This window comes from Anastrepha obliqua, chromosome 2 (genome assembly GCF_027943255.1).
Source record: "Anastrepha obliqua isolate idAnaObli1 chromosome 2, idAnaObli1_1.0, whole genome shotgun sequence".
NCBI classification, from domain to species: Eukaryota; Metazoa; Arthropoda; class Insecta; order Diptera; family Tephritidae; genus Anastrepha; species Anastrepha obliqua.
In genome coordinates this window covers 28,995,179-29,015,026 of record NC_072893.1, presented here as the reverse complement: position 1 = coordinate 29,015,026, position 19,848 = coordinate 28,995,179, and the positions used below count along the sequence as shown (strand labels likewise).

The 19,848-nt window shown below is 34.8% G+C and overlaps 1 protein-coding gene across 4 annotated transcripts in view; it reads right to left on the bottom strand.

The window, feature by feature from the left end:
- Positions 1-19,848, bottom strand: part of LOC129237437 (nuclear factor of activated T-cells 5) — an 80,278-nt gene that overhangs the window by 48,347 nt on the left and 12,083 nt on the right. For 2 of the 4 annotated variants that reach the window (XM_054872190.1, XM_054872193.1), the window contains exon 3: positions 1,300-1,424. In XM_054872190.1, coding sequence (XP_054728165.1) covers positions 1,300-1,424 — 125 coding nt within the window. Of the gene's footprint in view, positions 1-1,299; positions 1,425-1,712; positions 1,756-7,645; positions 7,657-19,848 lie in introns of those variants that run through there. The other 2 variants (XM_054872192.1, XM_054872191.1) reach the window with 2 other exon arrangements.

Sequence of the window (19,848 nt, the reverse complement as noted above, 5' to 3'; positions counted from 1 at the left end):
AGTATTTGTTATGACCTAAAACTTATGTGATTGCAACTTATGCACCTTTTTTACTTTTCCTATTAATAAAAATACTGAATTTTTTTAAATTCATTGCTTGCTTAGGCCATTGCTTTTGCCATTGAAAACATTCGGCGCGGTTCGGCCCAAGGCGCATTCATTAAAGGTTAGAGCTAAAACCACCTTCAATAGCTTCGCCTTGGTTCGGCCTTAAAAATCACCGCTATGAATGATGTTTTTGATTGAAAATTCCTATTTCTAAATCATTTAAATGAATGAATTTCTAAGTCATATTCCACACTTGCCTTTACTCGGCGCTATGATTCAGAATTTACTGATCCATATACGTTAAAGTTACTATTTACCTCACTCGTGCAATCTGAGTAGGAATATGCTGTCTTTATACGGAGCCCGCGTCACCTTTGCCATATTAGTAGACTTGAGCGTATTCAAAAGTAGTTTAGCTCATCTTTTACATTAACGGACTCGAACTTTGAAATTAAATAAAACAAATGATTTGCATAGTTCTAGTGGCGCATTCTAGTGGATCATCCGATACTGTGAGATGGCGAGATGACGAAACCCCCGAGCTTCTCATCAAATAAATTCAACATTTCCTGTGCAGTTGGTTCTGATTTAGATACCAAACTTTGAGAATTTCCTGACGTTAATGAATCGTACTGCGTTCCATAGTTAAATGTCAAGGCAATGGAAATTTAACACGATGTAAAGAATACAGAGGTGTGACTAGCGAGAACACAGAGGTGTCAGACCGTTAACCGACTCTCAGCGGTTTTGAAAGAATCCGCTGATTGGCTAGCGTAACCAGAATCATGACAGCGGTTTGTTCACGAAAAAACTGAGATTGTGTTAGTGATATACGCTCTCTTACTTCATTATACTCTTACTTCACTACCGTCAGAACAACAACTGATGGGACGAATGGGTGAATACGTGTGGAATGAGCGGGCAGACTACTACGCTGCTGCCGACTACCCGGTGACATGGCAGCCGAAGTTACTCTCACAATTTTTGGTTTCGGTTGCTCAAATCTGGTAATCTAACATACTTCGAAATTTAAATGTTCCCGCCAAATTTGACAGCTATAGCTTTACCAAAACGGCCACGAAAAACGCATCTATTGAGAATCCGTTTATGTGAGCCGATCGCTCGGAGTCAGAGCAGCGATTCAAATTTTTTTTTTTTACACTCAAAGTTAATTTTACATATTGGTGGTTGTGGTACAGACTTCTCGAAATTATAATATAATAAACTATGTTACATTGTATGAGTACATACCCGTGAAACCGAGTGCAGTTTACCAGGTATCGCCTTGCCCGGATAACGTTTTGAGGGCGTACGAAAACCTTTTCGCTGGATGCGTGCTGTCATCGTTGATGCAGTAGCCATGGTCATGCGCATGCCTACAAAAACAAAAAACCAAATAAAAGAGTGCGGATTAATATAAAAATAAATAATATATGAAACTTATCAAAACTTATCACTAGCTTTATCAGGCGTAACTGAAGGTCCAGGGCCAACAAAGACTTGAAAAACGTTGAAAGTAATGGATTGAAGAGAAGTGAAAAATATGTATAAACAGACAACATTTAAAGCGTTGATAAAAAACGTAAGTACAACGCCCTCAAGCAAAAGCAGTAACTTAAAATATATATGTACGTACGTAAATAACTTTGTATGTATACTCGTACATTTGCTAAGTAAAGTAGTCACATACATATGTATGCATGTACCACATCGTGATATGACAGCTTCTGTTATCTCAGAACCAAGTTTCAGTGATGCCTAAAGCAGGGCGCTTCTCAGAGTGCAGACAGTCGTTGAAAGTATGATTGCAATGAACAATCGGTAAACAAATGTGCGTGTGTGTATATGCGAATATGTCGAGAGTAACCTATCACGAACAAAAGCGATGGCACCACGCCAGCTCCCAACGATAATCAATGAGTTTTTAATTGTCTCATAGAACGCAAGTGCTTATATGTGCACACATACATACATACACACATGCTTGAGATGAGGTGAGTGCTCAATAGCGGATAGTAAAGCAAACTCTAGGGGAAACTCTAACAGTAGGGGCAGCTACTAGCATCTTAATAAGTAAATACACTTGTGCTCACCTTAATTAAGTCTTTTTCTACATTTGACGTATGAATGTCAAGCATCATGCATTTATTTGAGAAAATTCGTACATGACGTTTTGAGACGTCGTTTCCAATACACAGTCTCATAACGGCAGAAATAGAGAATATATTTTGTCAGAGTGATAGCAACAGTTTTCACAAAAGTTGTGATTTTGATTAATGTGATGAAGAATATTTTAGTAATCCTTTTGACAAATACCACACGGTTGGAAACTAATAATAATTTGCCTAGATACGGCAGTCACCTAACGGTTTGAAGTAGCTGACACCATCTAGATAGTGGCAAAGTTTTTTCGTTGTTCTTTTTTTCAATTTTTTTTTTCAGTTCTTCGCTGATTTAAAACATTTTTTTTTTCGCTAAGGTGTTGAACATTTTCTTCCACATAAAAAAATCTTCGAACAAGAGTTTAATATGGAAGAAAATTGTCAACATTGTATGCAAAACAAATATTACCAAAATCAGCGCAATTTTTGAGCGACTTCAAACTTGCACTAACATTGAATGGGCTATTAAACTGTATTTCTTGAAATTTTTCTTTTTTTGAATGCTTAATAAAAATTCGAAAATTTTGATAATTTTTTTTTTTAACTTTTTGTGAATTTCGTACACAGTTTGGAGCTATGACTCATATGGTTTTTATTGCAGAATGTCCTAAAACACTTATATAAACACACAAAATATAAACATTTTATACAGAAAATATTGTATCCAAAAAAAAAAAATTTTATATACCTTCTGCTCAAATATGAACGAGACGGTATCAATAAAACGGTCCGCGGATGACATATGGCAAAAATAAATTTTTTGTTTTTTGATAGGACTGTTATAAGCTTACATGGCAAATTTCAGCGTGAAATGTCACATAGTTTGTTTTCTGTGCTACTGTAAATAAGTCAAGTTCGAGTGTGTTCTTCGAATTTAACGATGGAAATTCATGTTGAACAAAGAATTTGTTTGAAATTTTGTTATTCCAACAAAATTTCGGCTTCAGACGCCTTAAAAATGTTGCAGACAACCTATGGGGACTCTGCTCTATCGCGTGCACGTGTTTTCCATTGGTACAAATCGTTCAAAGAGGGCCGTACATCAACCCAAAAAACCACGCCAAAGTCGCTCAAAAATCAAGGTTATGCTGACTTTTTTTCCGATTACGAAGGTGTGGTGCACTCGGAGTTCCTTCGGCAACGCCGATCGGTTAACGCTGAATATTATTTAGACGTTTTAAAGCGTTTGCGCGAGAACATTCGTCTTAAAAGGAAGGAATTGTGGGATAACAAGTCATGGATCTTGCATCACGATAATGCACCAGCCTACACATCACGTCTTGTTCACGATTATTTGAACAAAAATAATGTTAATATCATTCCGCAAGCACCGTATTCGCCTGATATGGCTCCATGTGACTTTTTCCTGTTTCCCAAGCTCAAGTTGCCGCTCCGTGGAAAACATTTGAGACAATTGAAGTCATAAAAGAGAATTCGAAGAACACACTCGAGATTGACTTGTTTACAGTAGCACAGAAAACAAACTATGTGACATATCACGCTGATATTTGCCATGTAAGCTTATAACAGTCCTACCAAAAAACAAAAAATTTATTTTTGCCATATGTCATCCGCGGACCGTTTTATTGATACCGTCTCGTTCATATTTGAGTAGAAGGTATGTTTTTTGCATGGTTTGTTTTTAATTTGTAAATTTTTTGTGAATTTCGTACAAAGGTTCTTTTTATTGCAGAATGCAAAACCATTTTTTTTTTTAATCTTATACAAAAAAACAAAATTTTTAAATTATACAAAAAAAATTTTTTTAAACTGTATCCAAAACAATTTTTTTGTTTTTAATATTATACATTTATACACAATTTTTTTATTTTTTATTATATACAAAATGTTTTGCTTTAATTTTATACACAATTTTTATTTTTTTATTTTTTATTTTATACAAAACCTTTTTTTTTATACAAAAAAAATTAACAATTCGTCGCGCTCCCATTATTTTGCACACAGGTGTATGGTATGTCTGTATAAAATTCGCGCCGCTCAGAAGAATACTTCACTAAACTAATTTTTTTCTATGCGATTACAAACGATTTTTCTCCCATACACACATCGAACAGCCCTAATGTACGTATGCCGCTGATTGTAAATATATTAACATGCACTTGTAAATAATGTTAATTAAAATGTGCACTATTGTTATTAGCGAAGATTATTTATTATGATTATGCCTACGTATATTTGATGTATTCGTAATTTTACAGCTATAATCGGCATTAATTGTTGTTTTCGAATCGCAAGTGAGTGATTGTTAGCTGTAAATTAAATCCGAATATAATTGAACCGAACCAATGGGTGCTTTTACACATACATATATGTGTGTATGTATGTAAGTGTAAGTATGTGCAAATATGTACACACATATAAGTATAAATTCAATGATGTACTCATCTGCGTAGAGAGGAGATAGGAATCAGTAATGCCTTTAGAAGAACTCAAACACATACATACAAGCAAATGTATTAAAGGCAAAATATAATTTGCAGTTGAAAGATGATGAAAAATGCACAGCCAGTTATAGTTTATATGAATTTTTAATCTGAATTATTCTATTTTAAAATAGGTCATATTTTAGCATTAAAATTATAAAAATAAATAAAATATTTTTAAGCTTAAAAAAAATTAAAGGTTATCAAATTCTACTCAACTCATTGGTGGTCTCCTGCTTTGGCTGGAAGTGTGACCACGAACAAATGATTATTTTAAAAGGCCATGCGCAGCCAGCCTAGCAATTAATTTATGCGATACTGATTAGCATCAGTTGTATTACCAATGAACCAAATCGAAAGCGTAATTATTTAATCTGCGATGTTTCGTATTATTTACAAAACTATCGATTTATCGAAAACTAAAAAGTCGGTTTTTTCCGAAATGTGAAATCTCGTATTCCAATCTAAAATCAAAATAGGTAAATTTCAAAAGGGAATCGGATTTCCATATAAAAGCTGGTAGAAGTGAAAATTTAGAGGAGTTTTTAGAGTAATTTTGAAGTGACGTCATTTTATAGGACTTACAGGAGAGAACCTACAGGAAAGCGCTAAAATAGCCAACTTTTTTAAACAACAATAAAAGTTAAGACTAAGTTACTTTAAGCATCTAGTCTAGCGTCGGTAGGCCTCGGTAGTCTAGAGTAAGAGTCTAAAACTAAACTAAACTCAAAATAATAAAATGTCATATTTCGCTCGAATCGCTTTGGTAAAATGTATGTAATGTAATGTTATGAAAAATTTGCCTACAAAAACAAAGAACTATGAGTAAGGGGAATAGCTTGTCCAGTCATCCGGAGAAAAAAAAAAACAATGGAACTAAATCTCAGTAAAGAGCTTGAAAATCCAACTCTACTACTCAACAACTACTTCTCTGAAATGTATTAAGAACCGAGCAACGGTATGCGCAATCTTGTTGTGCTCTCTCAACCCTGGATTTGAAGTACTCACCTTCGACGCTTCTTTTATGCCAGTCAAAAAACAATAAAAACCATTCATTCTATAACAGAAGTCTGTAAATAACAGGTCGACTGTTAGAAAATGATTTAAACCAAATACGTAGTTATTCCCATTTATTTAACAGACTTTTATGGATAAGTAGACAATTGAAGCGAGCCGCGAATAACGTTGTAAATGCCAACATCGTTTTTTTACAGGAAAGAAAAAAAAAAACGTTTTTGGAGGATTTGTGATTGTTTTTTGTTCCTGTATTTTTGGCTTGTCCAAAACAATGACATTAATAACACAGGCCAACAAAATCTCGCTTTTTTACAGCTTTTAAAACGGCTATGGGTGTTTTTTCAAGGTTTTTTTATGCTGACAACGAATATGACCATGAAAATGCTCCAGCACGTCAGGATTTTTGGCAATTTGAGGTTAAAAAGTCAAAAAATGCAGATTTTGGCCATTTTTTTAAATTTTTTTTTGGGCAAGGTAAAGTTTTTTTTTAATTTTCCACAACGGCATCGCAAAGTACTAGTCTTCAGCTTTAAAATCCATTTTTAAATTTATATTTTTTCGACTAATATAAAAAAAGTTATACTATTTTGAATTCGCTCTTTACAGGGGCGTTAGAGAGTTAGAAAGGTTGAATTTGCATATCTAAAAGTCTCCAATTCAAAATAGAATAACTTTTTTTATATTAATCGTAAAAATATTTAAAAAAATTGATTTTAAAGCTGAAGACTAGTACTTTGCGATGCCGTTGTAGAAAATTAAAAAAAAACTTTACCTTGCCCAAAAAAAATTAAAAAAATGGCCAAAATCTGCATTTTTTGACTTTTTAACCTCAAATTGCCAAAAATCCTGACGTGCTGGAGCATTTTCAAGGTCATATTCGTTTTCAGCATAAAAAAACCTTAAAACCTTAGTTAAAATTATCGACAAAGTTTTTTGGTTGTTGGCCTGTGTAATTTATACGAAAAAAATTTGGGAATTCTAATTTCGAATTACAAGTAAGCGGTCAATTTAAATTTTTTTTCAGTGGAAAAACGTTTCATATCCCAAGCGCGACAGCAGTTGAAACGTTTTTCCACTATGCACAACATCTATCCTGATGGCTTTTAAAACGTTGTTCCATTGAGCAATACGGAGGAACTCATTTAAAATGTTACTATCGCAAAAAAAAGTATTTATTTGTTTTTGTTTTTTAAATAAAGAGTATATTATACAATTCTTACAGTTTATTTATTTAATATAAAACGTTATTTCGGCATCAAAACAAAAATGTGTTCAAAACAGAAATGAAATTATTCCAAAAACTGTGAATATTAGCTTTGAGCCCTTTTACACAATAACTTTCCTACCTATCTTTTTTGTTTACTTCTTTTTAAATATTAATTCCCGAATGTTTTCACGGTCACTTTTACATAAATAGAGCGAAAAACCATCGTGTAAGTGTAAGTTTATATACTAGTTTATAGAACTCCGCGTACTTCTCAGGCAAGTATAACGTCATTGCAAGGAGATCTTTTTTTCTCATCACTTATACTAATGTATGCCTTTCGAAGTACATAGTTTTGCAAAAAGTAGTTTACGGTGACGGTACAATATGAAATTGCGTTTTTAACTCTTCTTCTTCGAGGCTCACTCAATTCGATCAAAGACGATAAAAAAAACCGTCATTATAATTTTATTCATAGAATTTGACAAAATAGTCCTTTATTAGACTAACACTAAATTTTTCGCAATTGAAATAGCAACGACAATCACAAACCTTAATAAAAACAATAAATAAATTAAAATTACAGCAAGTACACTTAAAACGTTTTTCCACATTACTTGTTCTGGGGCGTTTTTTTTTTTTTGAGGGATACACTTGTTTTCCCTTGTTATATTTGCATTTAGAATATTTCTAAGCTTTTTGTTTTTATTATCACTCCACTTTTTAACATTATATTTCCGTTTTGTACCCCTGTTACACTTATCAATTACCTTCGACAATTGCGATCGTATCATTTTGCGTGTAACTTACAACGTTCTTCCACGGACTGACTTCTAATTGCTTTTAAATTGCCTTATGGCCCGAAATTTTAACTTATTTGATGCTTTAGAGATGCAAGAGAATAATAGTAACAAAAATTTGCAAAAAAAAACACGTTTTGCAAAAAATGGCTTTTAAGACGTTATTCGCGGCTCCGCTTCAATTATAAAATTAAATCAAAGGGGAAAAAAACAACAAAAATCGTAGACTTAAATGCATTAGCAAATTTGTACTAATTCACTTATAAGTAAATATAGGAAGTGGCTCAAGTGTACGAGTATACTATCAAATGGTGACTCAAGTGTCTTCTGACTTCATTTCGCACATATTTTAGCAGATCACGATTCATATAAATGTGCAACCCATTAAGATGTTGATAATATGAACTGTGTATTAATTAATTTTTTTTCAAAGATAATAATGGCTTCAAAATCGAGTTAATCTCCGAAACCCATTTCCTACGAAACCTTTACGTCCGGTTTGTGTACCAAGAGAACTTCAAACTGCGAACGAATAATCAGAACTAAGTTCATCGTCACCGTACAAGCAGGATTAAGAAGAATCTATGAAGAAGACAAAGACAGAAGCAAATATTAAAACAAAAAAGCAGGTACTGGATACAAATTCTCAGCACCTCTCAACTCGTTAGCTTTCCTGCTTTCGTGGTGCTAAGGTTTGGGCTTTTTTTCTCCCATTTCTTTGCTACGCCTGCACATAGTAGGCTTTAATATTAGCCACCTGACGAACTGCATCAGCAGCATGAAGCGGTTAGAACAAATGTAGCTCAGTCATCGTCTGGTTGTCATCCACATATCCCCCTTTCTGTCTGCCCTATTCGTTCCCTCCTCCTTATTTTCTCTGCGTAATGATATCACAAAGGACGAATTTGATTTCTTTGGCCAAGTGTGCCCTCTCTCTAGACAACCAGTAAACCTAACCTAACCTAGATACAAATATGGACTAGAGCGGTTCATATTTATCGCAAATTTTAAAATGAATAGAAGGAGTCTCCGATCGGAGTACAACCCTAATTTTTCTACTACAGGGTGGTTAATCTAGTATTTGAAATTTAATTTAAACCGCATGCAAAAGATTAAAAATAGCGATTAAACATGGAACAAAAATTCATTCAAATTACATCCATGGCTGACTTTACAGTATCCCATTCATTCTCTCCATCTAATTTTCCAGTGCATTTACGCGACATTCGGCTTTTATTATCTCACAAATGGCAGCTTCGATTTCAAGTTTCACCACGTGGATCGTCTCTGTAATGTTGGCGTAACATTTATCTCAAGCAATATCCCACAAAAAACCCGTTTAACAGAGTAAAATAGCGGCTTAGCAGTTGTTGTTGTAGTAACATAAACATTCCCCATACATGTACGGGGAATGCTGCTGGAGTGAACGGATATAAATCCGGGTGGCGTGGCTTCCCAGTCACCATCACCGTTTCGGCTGATTATTCGATATTCGATTTTCTCAACTTTGCTCAAACGAAAGGCGAGCCTTTAGCTATCAAAGTTATTTCAAATTCTCAAACTCCCTTGCACAAGAAAAAAAATTTTAAACAAAAATTTCAAATTTTTCAACAAAAATTTAAAATAAAAAAAAAAAAATTTACAACAAAAATTTAAAATTTTTCAAAAACAATTTTACAAGAAAAACTTAAAATTTTTCAAAACATATAATATTTTACAACAAAAATTTAAAATTTTTCCAAAAAAATTTTACAACAAAATTTAAAATTTTTCAAAAAAAATGTTCCAACAAAAATTTAAAATTAAAAAAAAAACATTTAACAAAAAAAATTTTAAATTTGTCTAATCTTTTTTTTTTTAATTTAATTTAAATCTTATAATATATGTCTTATTAAATATGACGATAGCACCGTATTCGTCTTACGCGATAAATTGAATGAATCTTTATTTATGCAAAACGGCATATCGTACCAAACGCTACCATCAACGAGTCTTAAGGTCTAATTACAACGAAAGCTTACTAAATAAGTCTCAAGGGCTAATTACGTAAGTATAAGCACATGCCTACAACTACTGTTTACAATATGTATAGACTTTTCAATTTCTTAGTTTAGTTATCAAAATAATGTTCACTACGAAAATTTCACGAGTGGAATTTCACTCATTAAAGGATATAAAATAATAAACATCCTAGCAAAAAGAAAACAAAGCATGCAGAAAAAGCAACAAATACAGGTGCGAAGATGGGCTATGATTTGAAAAAAATGCAGACATCAAAGAAAACGATACAAAAAATCGCGGGAAATGCTAAAAAATCTAAAGAAGTAGAACGCAAAAGTTAGACAAAATAAAAATTTAGATAAATACTCATATAAAATTTTGTATTTATTGTACTTAAACACAACGCTACACATTAAACGAATACATTAGTATAACCATTTGCGCCTGTGTATTGTACAATATTTGTTAGTTGTTGTCAAGTTCTGCTATTTAATCGCAAACGTAAATCAATTTTTTGTTCCAATAAATAATTAACAATTGTATGTTATTTCTAGCAGACGCCGTTGTCCCGAATGATTGAGCAAGGCATGTCGGATGCTATGTTAAACCGAGCACTGTTGTGTGTACGAATCCACATTCTCAGAGGGGAAATGTAATATTAAAATGTTGGAAAAGTTGTCTATTAATAACGGTCTGCCCCTTAACAGGTAGTGGTGTCAAAACATATTTCATGGGAAACCTACAAACATAAAACGGTAAAGCAGAGAATTTCTAAGAAATCTGGAATAAGCAAATAGTTCAAAACAAAACAAAAACAATTTTTTTTTTGATTGCTCCTTTACAATTATAAATCAATTTCTGCTATAGTAATTTTTTCTACAATTTCTTGAAATTTTTGGCAATCGCAAAGTGCGCTTTATCTCTCTCCGGTGATATAGAGTTTGTTAATAAGTATGTATGTATGTATGTATGTACGTAATCACCTACTATGTACTCGTATACATGCACGCTTTTATAGATTTGGAGTGTTTGCATGTTAATGTGTTAAAAGCTTATCAGCATATTAGCCATCGTCAATGAGTTCACTCTGTCTGTTCAGTTGTGATTTCGATTAGATTGGCTTGGCCCACACTTGATATTCAATGCGAATTAATATTACTAATCATATTCTGGCGCCAGCAACAACAACACGCATACGTACTCAGACTTATACTCACGAAAAAAGGCTCGTCAATATCGCTCGAACCATCTAACGTTGATTGTACGCTAATATGCGACTTATTACCATCATTTGCATAATTAGTATATTAGATAAACTTAAAGTTTTTCTTGCCCAAAAACTCAACCAACCAACCGCACGTGATATCTTCATGGTTTCCAAGAAACTCCTAAGCTGATAAAAGTCAATAGAGTAACTGAAAGTAGGCAATGGCTTTTTGGGGTGTCAATACCGGGATCCCGGAATGATTTTTGCTTTTTCTGTTTTTTGACGTGTAGAAAATCAGAATGCTGTGCAAACCAATTTTTTTATTTGAGAAAATGTTTTATTGACGAAATAAGGGCACAACTACGCGAAGAAGTGGGCAAAAATCACTAAGGTGATGGCATAAATACTTAAGGGGGTGGTAGGGTTTAGCGCTAAAAAAAAAACACTTTTTTTTGGAATTTTTTACAGAAATATGGCTTAAGATACTTTAATAAAATCAGTTGCATGTTATTGTACATCTTTTCAATAAGTTTTTAAAAAATATTAATAATAAAATATTGCCAAATAAGCCCATGACAGAGTTTTTTTGGAGATATGTTTTTCGAGAGGTGCTCTGCGGTGCCAATCGGCATTCGTCGTAGAATCATCTGAAACCAAAAAAGTCGAATTTTTCAGTTAAAGTATGACGTAATGCTCCCCCCCACATGAATAAAATTTTTTTTTTTTCATTTTTGTAGTTTTGGTGGCAAAAAAACGTAAAACGAGCATTTTTGGCGAAAAATTTCGCCATATTTGTAAGTGAAAAACAACCTTAAAAAAAAAAAAAAATAAAAAAAAAACAGTGTGGGGGGGGAGGTATTTTTGATTTAGAAAACGTGTGCCAAATTTGAAAAGAATCGGTTGAATAGTTTCGGAGTTGTGATTGGCACCGACTTTTAAGAAGTCGTTTCGGGAAAAACGCGTTTGAAAAAATGACTCTGAAAAATTATCTATGCTCCGCATTCGAGGTAGAGTGCCTACAAAGGCTATAACTTTGAGAGTTCTGCTCCGATCCACCTAAAATTTTGACACAACATTCTTCAAATGATTTACTATAAGATGAGTGAAGAAAAAAATTTCGATTTTGTGACCCTACCCCCCCCTTAAGCGATATAAGAAATACACCTGGGTATGGATGCATATAGCTAGAATTTTCAAAAAATTTATTTTTTTTTATTTTTTTTCTTAATGTACATATATTTAAGAATACACACAGAAATTTTAACATCGTTCCTGTGAATATTAGTATAAGTTACAAGCAAAATTTGAAAAGGCGTTTCAGAGATGTTTTACCCTATGTAAAGTGCTTTTCAAACTTTAAACGCGTTTTTCTCAAAACCGTGTTTTCGAAGTCGGTGGACACGATTTCTCAAAAACGGCTGAACCGATCGTCTTGAAATTTTAACACAATCTTCTCAGATATATTCTCCAGGTATTAATTGAAGAAATAAGAGTTCTGATGATTTTTTCTATTTTTTTAGGAATTTTTGGAGAAAATTCGATTTTTTTTCCTATAGCTGCCATTTTATCAAAAGTTAAAATTTTGACTATTCCTTCGAACCTATCTTTATCTATCCACAAAAAGAATCTAATTGGTTTTTGGATTTCAGAGAATCCAAACCGGAGATATTTTGTGAACCGCCGAACGCTTTTTTTGGGGGACGCTTGGGAGATCAGCTGCAGTAGCCGTGCACTTCAATATTTTCACTAACTTACGTGCTATAATTAACTTTAAAGTAGACATGATTTGAATAATAAAAAATTTTATTTGTTTAATAAAATCATTCTTTGTAAAAAATTCTCAAAAAAAAGTGTATTATAACCCCTTAAATTTTCTTTTTTTTCAATTTCAAAATAAAACCGGCTTATTTAAAAATCTTTCAGTTCGGTTAAGGAGTTACATACGTCCAGAATTAAAAGAAAAACCCGATTTTTTTAACATATTATTATTCTTTATAGCTTTAGGCGTATTTCTGAGGAAATCGGTTGCAAACATTCCCCATAGACACAAAGTTATGGTAGAAAATGTGACTGCCCGACGAGAGTTTGATGCGCACAGGGAGCTGTCCTTCGTTTGAGGACTTGAAATTTTAAACTCGTTTTTCGTGAAACTACTTTTTCCGGCACGGTCTGCATGATAACTCATACAGTTTTTAATACTTTTCAAAGACAAAGTCTTGTGGTAGTACATCTTCTTATAATTCTAGAATACGAGGATGGTATACATAAAAATGCTACTTAAATTTTAAAACTATTTTAACTATTAAACTTATAGTCTAAAACTTAGAATACTAAGTGAGAAAAAGAGAAAGATGGTGAGCATGGGAGAAGGGAAGGGGAATTAAAGGTTAGAAGTATATTAGTTAGAAGCTGCAGTTTTAAAACACCTTATAAGCTTTATTGTAGTTGTACTTTTTTTAAAATGCCGTTAACTGCCAAATTTTTATATATTTTTTTAATTCTTTTTGTTTACTTTTTACAGATCCATCAACATTTCAAGGAGAAATGACGCAGACCGTGGAGCAACTTCTTTTTCATTGTACTTTGGGTCACGTGATTTTTTATATATTAATTTTTGTAAAGAAAAATGAAAATAAATCTTTTTATAAAGTTTAAGTACTAATAAACAATATATACATTTTTTTTATATTTATTTCTATTGTATCCCTTCTAAAAACAGTTATTAATTAATTTCGTGATTCAACTCGGGGTTCCGAAATTAGAAACAGTTCCCGTAATAGATATTTACTTTATATTTCTTTTTTTTACGCTTACAACTCCGATAATTTGGCTGTAGTCAAAAGCGGAACAAATAGCGAATTCTCAGAACACGCATTGATTAAAAAAAATTTTTAGGTAATTTACTTTTTTTAATAATTCATAAAATTTTATTTCGGCACGGAATTTGGGATCCCGAAATCAGTGTTCAGCAAACGTAATAGATATTTGTGGGTATTTCTCTTTTTACTCGTAGGCCTACGTTTAATAAAACGGTCACAAAATGTACTGAACTTAAAATACAATTGGCAAATTCTAAGAATTTTAGCTGAGGCTAGCGCAATAAGACCAATGAGGGAGCAACACGAATACCATTCAGGCCAGGTCTTGGATGTTCCTCGTTTTCAGTTCGATTAAAAAAAAAAGTATAGTATGACATGGGCTTTATTGACCCTGCTTCTGAACAATGATTTGTGGTTAATTTAGAGTAGAAATACAGTTACAACCCGCTACACAAAACATTTTTACAGTTTTGCTATTCTGCTTCTTTGCGGTTAATGTTCCTTATTTTCTCATAAAAGTATGGGTCATTGTCTAACAAAGCCCATGTAAATTCAATTCTGAAATTTTATACGCAAATTAGAAAAATTTCACAAATTTTTGCATCCCAACTCCTTGGTTCGTTGTTTGGTCGAGCTCCTCCTTCTATTTGTATTGTACGTCTTGATGTTTTTCCATCTTGATGGAGGGACCTACAGTTTTATGCCATCTCTGAACGGCAGATGGTTTTTTATGGGCAGCTTTTTTCATGCCAGAAATAAAGGGCGATCAGATTGGAAGTACTTTTTCCAATAGGTTTTTTTTTGACAGGTCACGCGTGACTACTGTCGAACGAAATATAGAATTGTTTTTAGTATTCGTTTAGAAATCATAAAATTATGTTACGAAAATCGATGTTCTGTGAAAAGTGTTCATTGCGCGTTCAGGCCGACTTATGGTGTATGGCGATGAGGCCCATTTTTGGCTTAATGGCTACGTCAATAAACACAATTTCCGTATTCGGGCTGAAGAGCAACACGAAGCCATTCAAGAACAGCCTTTACATCCATTGAAAACAACCATCTGGTGCGGCCTATGGGCTGTAGTAATCAGCGGCCAATATTTCTTCAAAGACGAGGCTGGCGCCAATGTAACAGTGAATGGCGAACGCTAGCGCGCCATAATAAACGATTTTTTATGCCGAAAATTGAAGCCCATGATCTCAACAACATTTGGGTCCAACAAGACAGCGCTACATGCTCCAAAAGCGTCGTCGTTTCGGTGAGCGAGCAATTTATCTCTCGTCTCGGACAAGTGGATTGGCCACCAAAATCGTGAATTTGGATTTTTATTTGTGGGGGTATGTAAAGTCTGAAAGCTTTGCGGATAAACCAGCTGCGATTGAAGCATTGGAAGCCAAAATTACTAAAGTAATTCACGAGATACCGACCGACTGAGGTCCTCTGGCGAGTCATTCAATGTTGGTGTTTGCGGATGACCGAATTAGGGCGCAGTTGCCACCAACATTTAGCGATTATCTTTAAAGAATAAATGTCATAAATGGTTGTACACAAAATTTATTTAAGAATTTTCGTTGTTTTTTTTTTTTCAATTTAAAAACCGACACCTCTAATGTGATCACCCTTTACTATCATATGAAGGAGATGGAATGTGATTCGTCTGAAGACCTAATCCGGCCGACTCCAGCAACTTGAATTGCTTAGCAACTTTACATATCCTTGAGAAGGCACAACGCTTGATAAGCTAACATGAGAACGAACTGGCCAAGAGTGCAACGCAGTTAACTAAAGCAGCCTCCTCTACATCCTCTCAAATCAAAGATATTTACTCGCAAATATAAAATCGACTTTAATATCACTGTGACCTGGTGCCCAAATCAACGTGAAAAGGAAGTATTTAGAAGCGAACGAAAAGGAAGTCACTGATGCCGAAGCAGGTTACCTTTTTCCACCCTTGTTCCCTCCTCTCGGGAGCATAAGGCATCGAAAATACTCTTCCATCGTACACGGTTCTGTGCTGTTGTTTTTGTACCGTCCCATGAAATGTCGGCATCTGCTAGTTCGCGCAACATCGACCTTCTCCAAGTGTTTTTTAGTCGACCGCGACCAGTCCAGTTCCAGTCCAGTGCCATTCTCGTGATGCTATCTGGCTTTCGACGAACTCCACCGGGCATCCGTCAACCAATATCTGCCTTGCGTTATGTGATTAACTCTCAAAGCCTTGATCTTGGCGATGTTGACCGATCCAGTCCGACAATACGTGCCAGCGCGACTAGTCTGTCCACCTTCGCTTGCATGTCAGAGAGTTTGTGAGGGAGGAGTCAGATGTCATCGGCGAAGTCCAAGACCTCAAGATGTCTGGTGAAAGTCCATACGATGCCTTTTTTGCGCAGGGTCAGTTGGCTCATAATAAATGCTGAGCTCATTAACTGACTTTGTACCAGTAAGCAGCTAGCCGACTACTTCTTTGATGGTGGCTATAGCTCTTCCTGAAAAACACTGCATGCAGCTGTGAGCCTAAATTTAAAGTTCATGAAGAGCTCGCGGTATACAAAAACTAGAAACCCTTTCTTTGTTGGGTGCAATTCATTTTACCCAACATACAGCCACACAGACATATGTACGCGCGTGTTGCGCAGCACCATTTTTAGATATTACGGCTTATTAACCAACCATGTGATATGTTTATGGGCGCGTCGCATTAGGATTGTTTTTTTTTTGTTTTGTTTTTGTCTGTGCTGTTTAGCGTTTCGGTGCTTGAAGTCTAAATACCTTTTGTGGCTGGCCTGCGCATTTCACAACTTATTATCTTATATTCTCAACAATCACGAGAAAAAGTTAAATTTCAAAATCGCAAATTTTGCCCAGTCTTACACTCTCTGTGTCGCCTGTGTAGACGACCTACACACGCAGTAAGTAGCCAGTAATGATGCGAAAAGTGGAAGAGCATAAAGCATAACATCAATCGACAAGTTCTGGCGATGAACATACAAACAACACTTCTAAATTTATTCTAAGAGACGAGACACTACCAACACATTCAGAGTAGCTGACAATTTAAGTAAAGCAAATAGTTCGTGTTATTTCAGAATAATTTTAAAGCACTATAGTAAATAGAGAAAAGTTTATCTGTGAAATTCGAATTCCGCAATGCCACGTGTACGCGGTGATAATCAAATTACGTTCAAGTAAACATGCATGTACAGGGTGGGCCAAATACTACCAACTAATGCCGAGCGAGCATAAATATTTTATTTTTATTTTTTAATATAATTTTTTCCCCCTTCTTTTTGCAAGAGTTTAATTGAATTCTTTGAAATTTGTAATGAATAAACATAGGCTGAATAGTTACGGGCCAAACATAAGTGTAATAAAGCTAGAGCCGCCTCTTTTTCAGTTAGTACTAACTTTAAAAAGACAGCTGTTAAAATTTCATGATACTCTACTCATTAGTTCGCGAGTTACCAGGTATATACCTATGAAATGAGACTTTTTCCGTTTATACGGAGCTCAAATGCAGGTAAATCACAGATGAAGGCTCCTAGCAGCGGTACAACGAACGGCAACTTTGACAGTTTTGATTGTCTACCGCACCGTATCTCTGTATGTATAGATACAGACTTTGGAATGAGAAATATGGAACACACTCGGAAGCAATGCGAAAGCGGTTGCAGAGTGCGCGACGGTTCGAAACAAAGAAGAGCGTAAACGGGAGATACTATGGCTGCAAGGTCGGTTTCGATGATGTATGAGTTATTTTGAGCCCCTCATTCGCAAAAAAAAGTGATTATTATTACTATTATTAGATCAGTCTTATTCACGATATTGTTACTCGTGTCATTGCAAAATCTAAACACTGCCACCAGACGTTAGTCACCCTCATGAGGAACTGAAGGGTAGAAGCGATGAAAATGCTTCGCATTACAAAGTGCTCACGTTCGATTTACAAAAAAAAAAGCAAACAACAATAAAAAAGTAGCACATTTGTTTGGATAAAACTAGATTGTTTTGTTAGAATTAGCAATTGGCGCTCGAATTTCAGTTTAGCACCTTTTAGCAGTAGTTGGAAAAAAAGCTATTTGTGTATGCACAGACATTCGTCGAGTATTTGCTTGGCAATGAAACAGTGTTTACAAAGTATAATATTATATTTGGTTCCTTAAAGCCAATTATCGTTTTTTTACGCTTGAACAGTCTTCTTTGATCGAGCCAATTGCGAGTTCCAATTCAAGACAGAGACAAAGTTTTCAATAACCTGGTGAGTATCACACATCAGGTTTCCACATTGTTGCAGGTGCAAAATAAACAAGAAATCGATACAAAAGAGGTCGATCCCTACCCAAACAGACACCTGTCACCCTGTACGTCATTGGAATGATCCGTATTAATTGGGTATGCGAATCAGTTTCCGCCCTCGTAAAAGTGGTGGCTGCTGATACTATTTTTGTGTTAGCTCGAATAATATACTGGTGATTTGAAGGTGTATATGTGAGGTCTCGATCGCAGTAGTTGGCATTCGTTTGAAGCGTAAAGATCCTTTTTTATCTGACTTCAAAACTGTCTATGTTCGTCCCGAAAAAAACAGCATTTGCGGGAAGTCATCCTTCATTATTACCTTTTAAAGAAAAGTGCAGCTGAAACGTGTCGTTAATTGATCAATATTTTCAGAAATCACGCTCCATCAAATACGACTTGTTAAGAGTTGTTTCGACGCATCCAAAGTGGCAATTTCGACGTGAGTGATGAAGATCGCAAAGAGGCACCGAAAATTGATTTATCTAAAGAGTTGGATGTTGAAAAATCAACCGTATACGATCAACGGTAAACGTTTGCACGCGATCGGACTAGTCCAGAAAGCAGGTAACTGGGTGCCACATCAATTGGGAGAGAGGATATAAAGAGACATTTGGTGACGTGTGAGATGCTTCTTGAACTACAGAAAAGAAAAGGTTTTCTTCATCGCATAGTCACTGGCGATGAAAAATCTATTCATCAAAAAATCAAAATTCTATTCTGATCTATTATGATAACCTTAAGCGTCGAAAATGTTGGAGCCTGCCAGGTGAACCAGGCCCATCGACAGCGAAAAACAAATATCCATGCTTCAAAGGTTATGTTGTGCATCTGGTGGGATCAGAAAGGTGTCATCTATTAGGAACTCCTTAAACCATCTGAAACCGACACTGGCGATAGCTGCCTACTGCTGCTAATGCGTTTGAATCGAGCCTCACGTTGCTAAATCGGTCCAGAAATATTGGGAATTGGGAAATCTTTCCTCACCGCCGTATTCCCCAGACATTGCACCTTCAGGCTACTATCTGTTCCGATCAATGCAGTCAGTCAACTCTTATTGGAGAGCAGTTCACGAGAGCATCGCAAACTGGCTCAACGAATGGATCAAGTCAAAAGAACTCGAATTTTTCGTCAGAGAAATCCGTATGCTACCTAAAAGATGGAGTAAAGCTGTAGCCTCTAATGGCGCATACTTCACATAATATCGTGTATTACAGTAGATTCTGTTTTTATGCGGTATATAGGTACGTTCCGCAAGAAACAGCATAAAAAAAACTACCAGTTCTATAGTAAAACTATAGATACGTTTCAAAAGTGCTAAGAACCGCATAAATCTGAAATAATGTAATGAAATCGCATAAAAAGGGTATTAGTCCCATATTATAACTATAGATACGTTCCATAGACCGCATGAATCTGAAATAATTAAATAAAATCGCATAAACAAAAAATTGTATTTTTGAAAATTATATCTTTATTTAAGAAACGTCAGAAATTTACATCGTCAGAAATAGAATCAGACAATACCCGCATGTTGCGCATTCGTTTAGGATTTGGCGTAAAATCACTTCCGTCACTTGAGGAAATGTACACGTCTGATCTGGATGGTGATGCAGGCCATTCCATACTTGTAAGGTTAGCATTTTTGATATAATGTGTGATGAGTTTTTGCTTAGTATTAGTGTACAATTCCCCATAGGTCGACATGCATTTTTTAATTTAAAAAAAACCGCACTATTTCAAAACCGCATAAAAAAAGAATCTACTGTATTTAATTGTTTAAATAACTCGTAAATTTTGCTAAGAAAGGACGGAAACTTATCCCATACCCAATACATCTATACTAATATTATAAA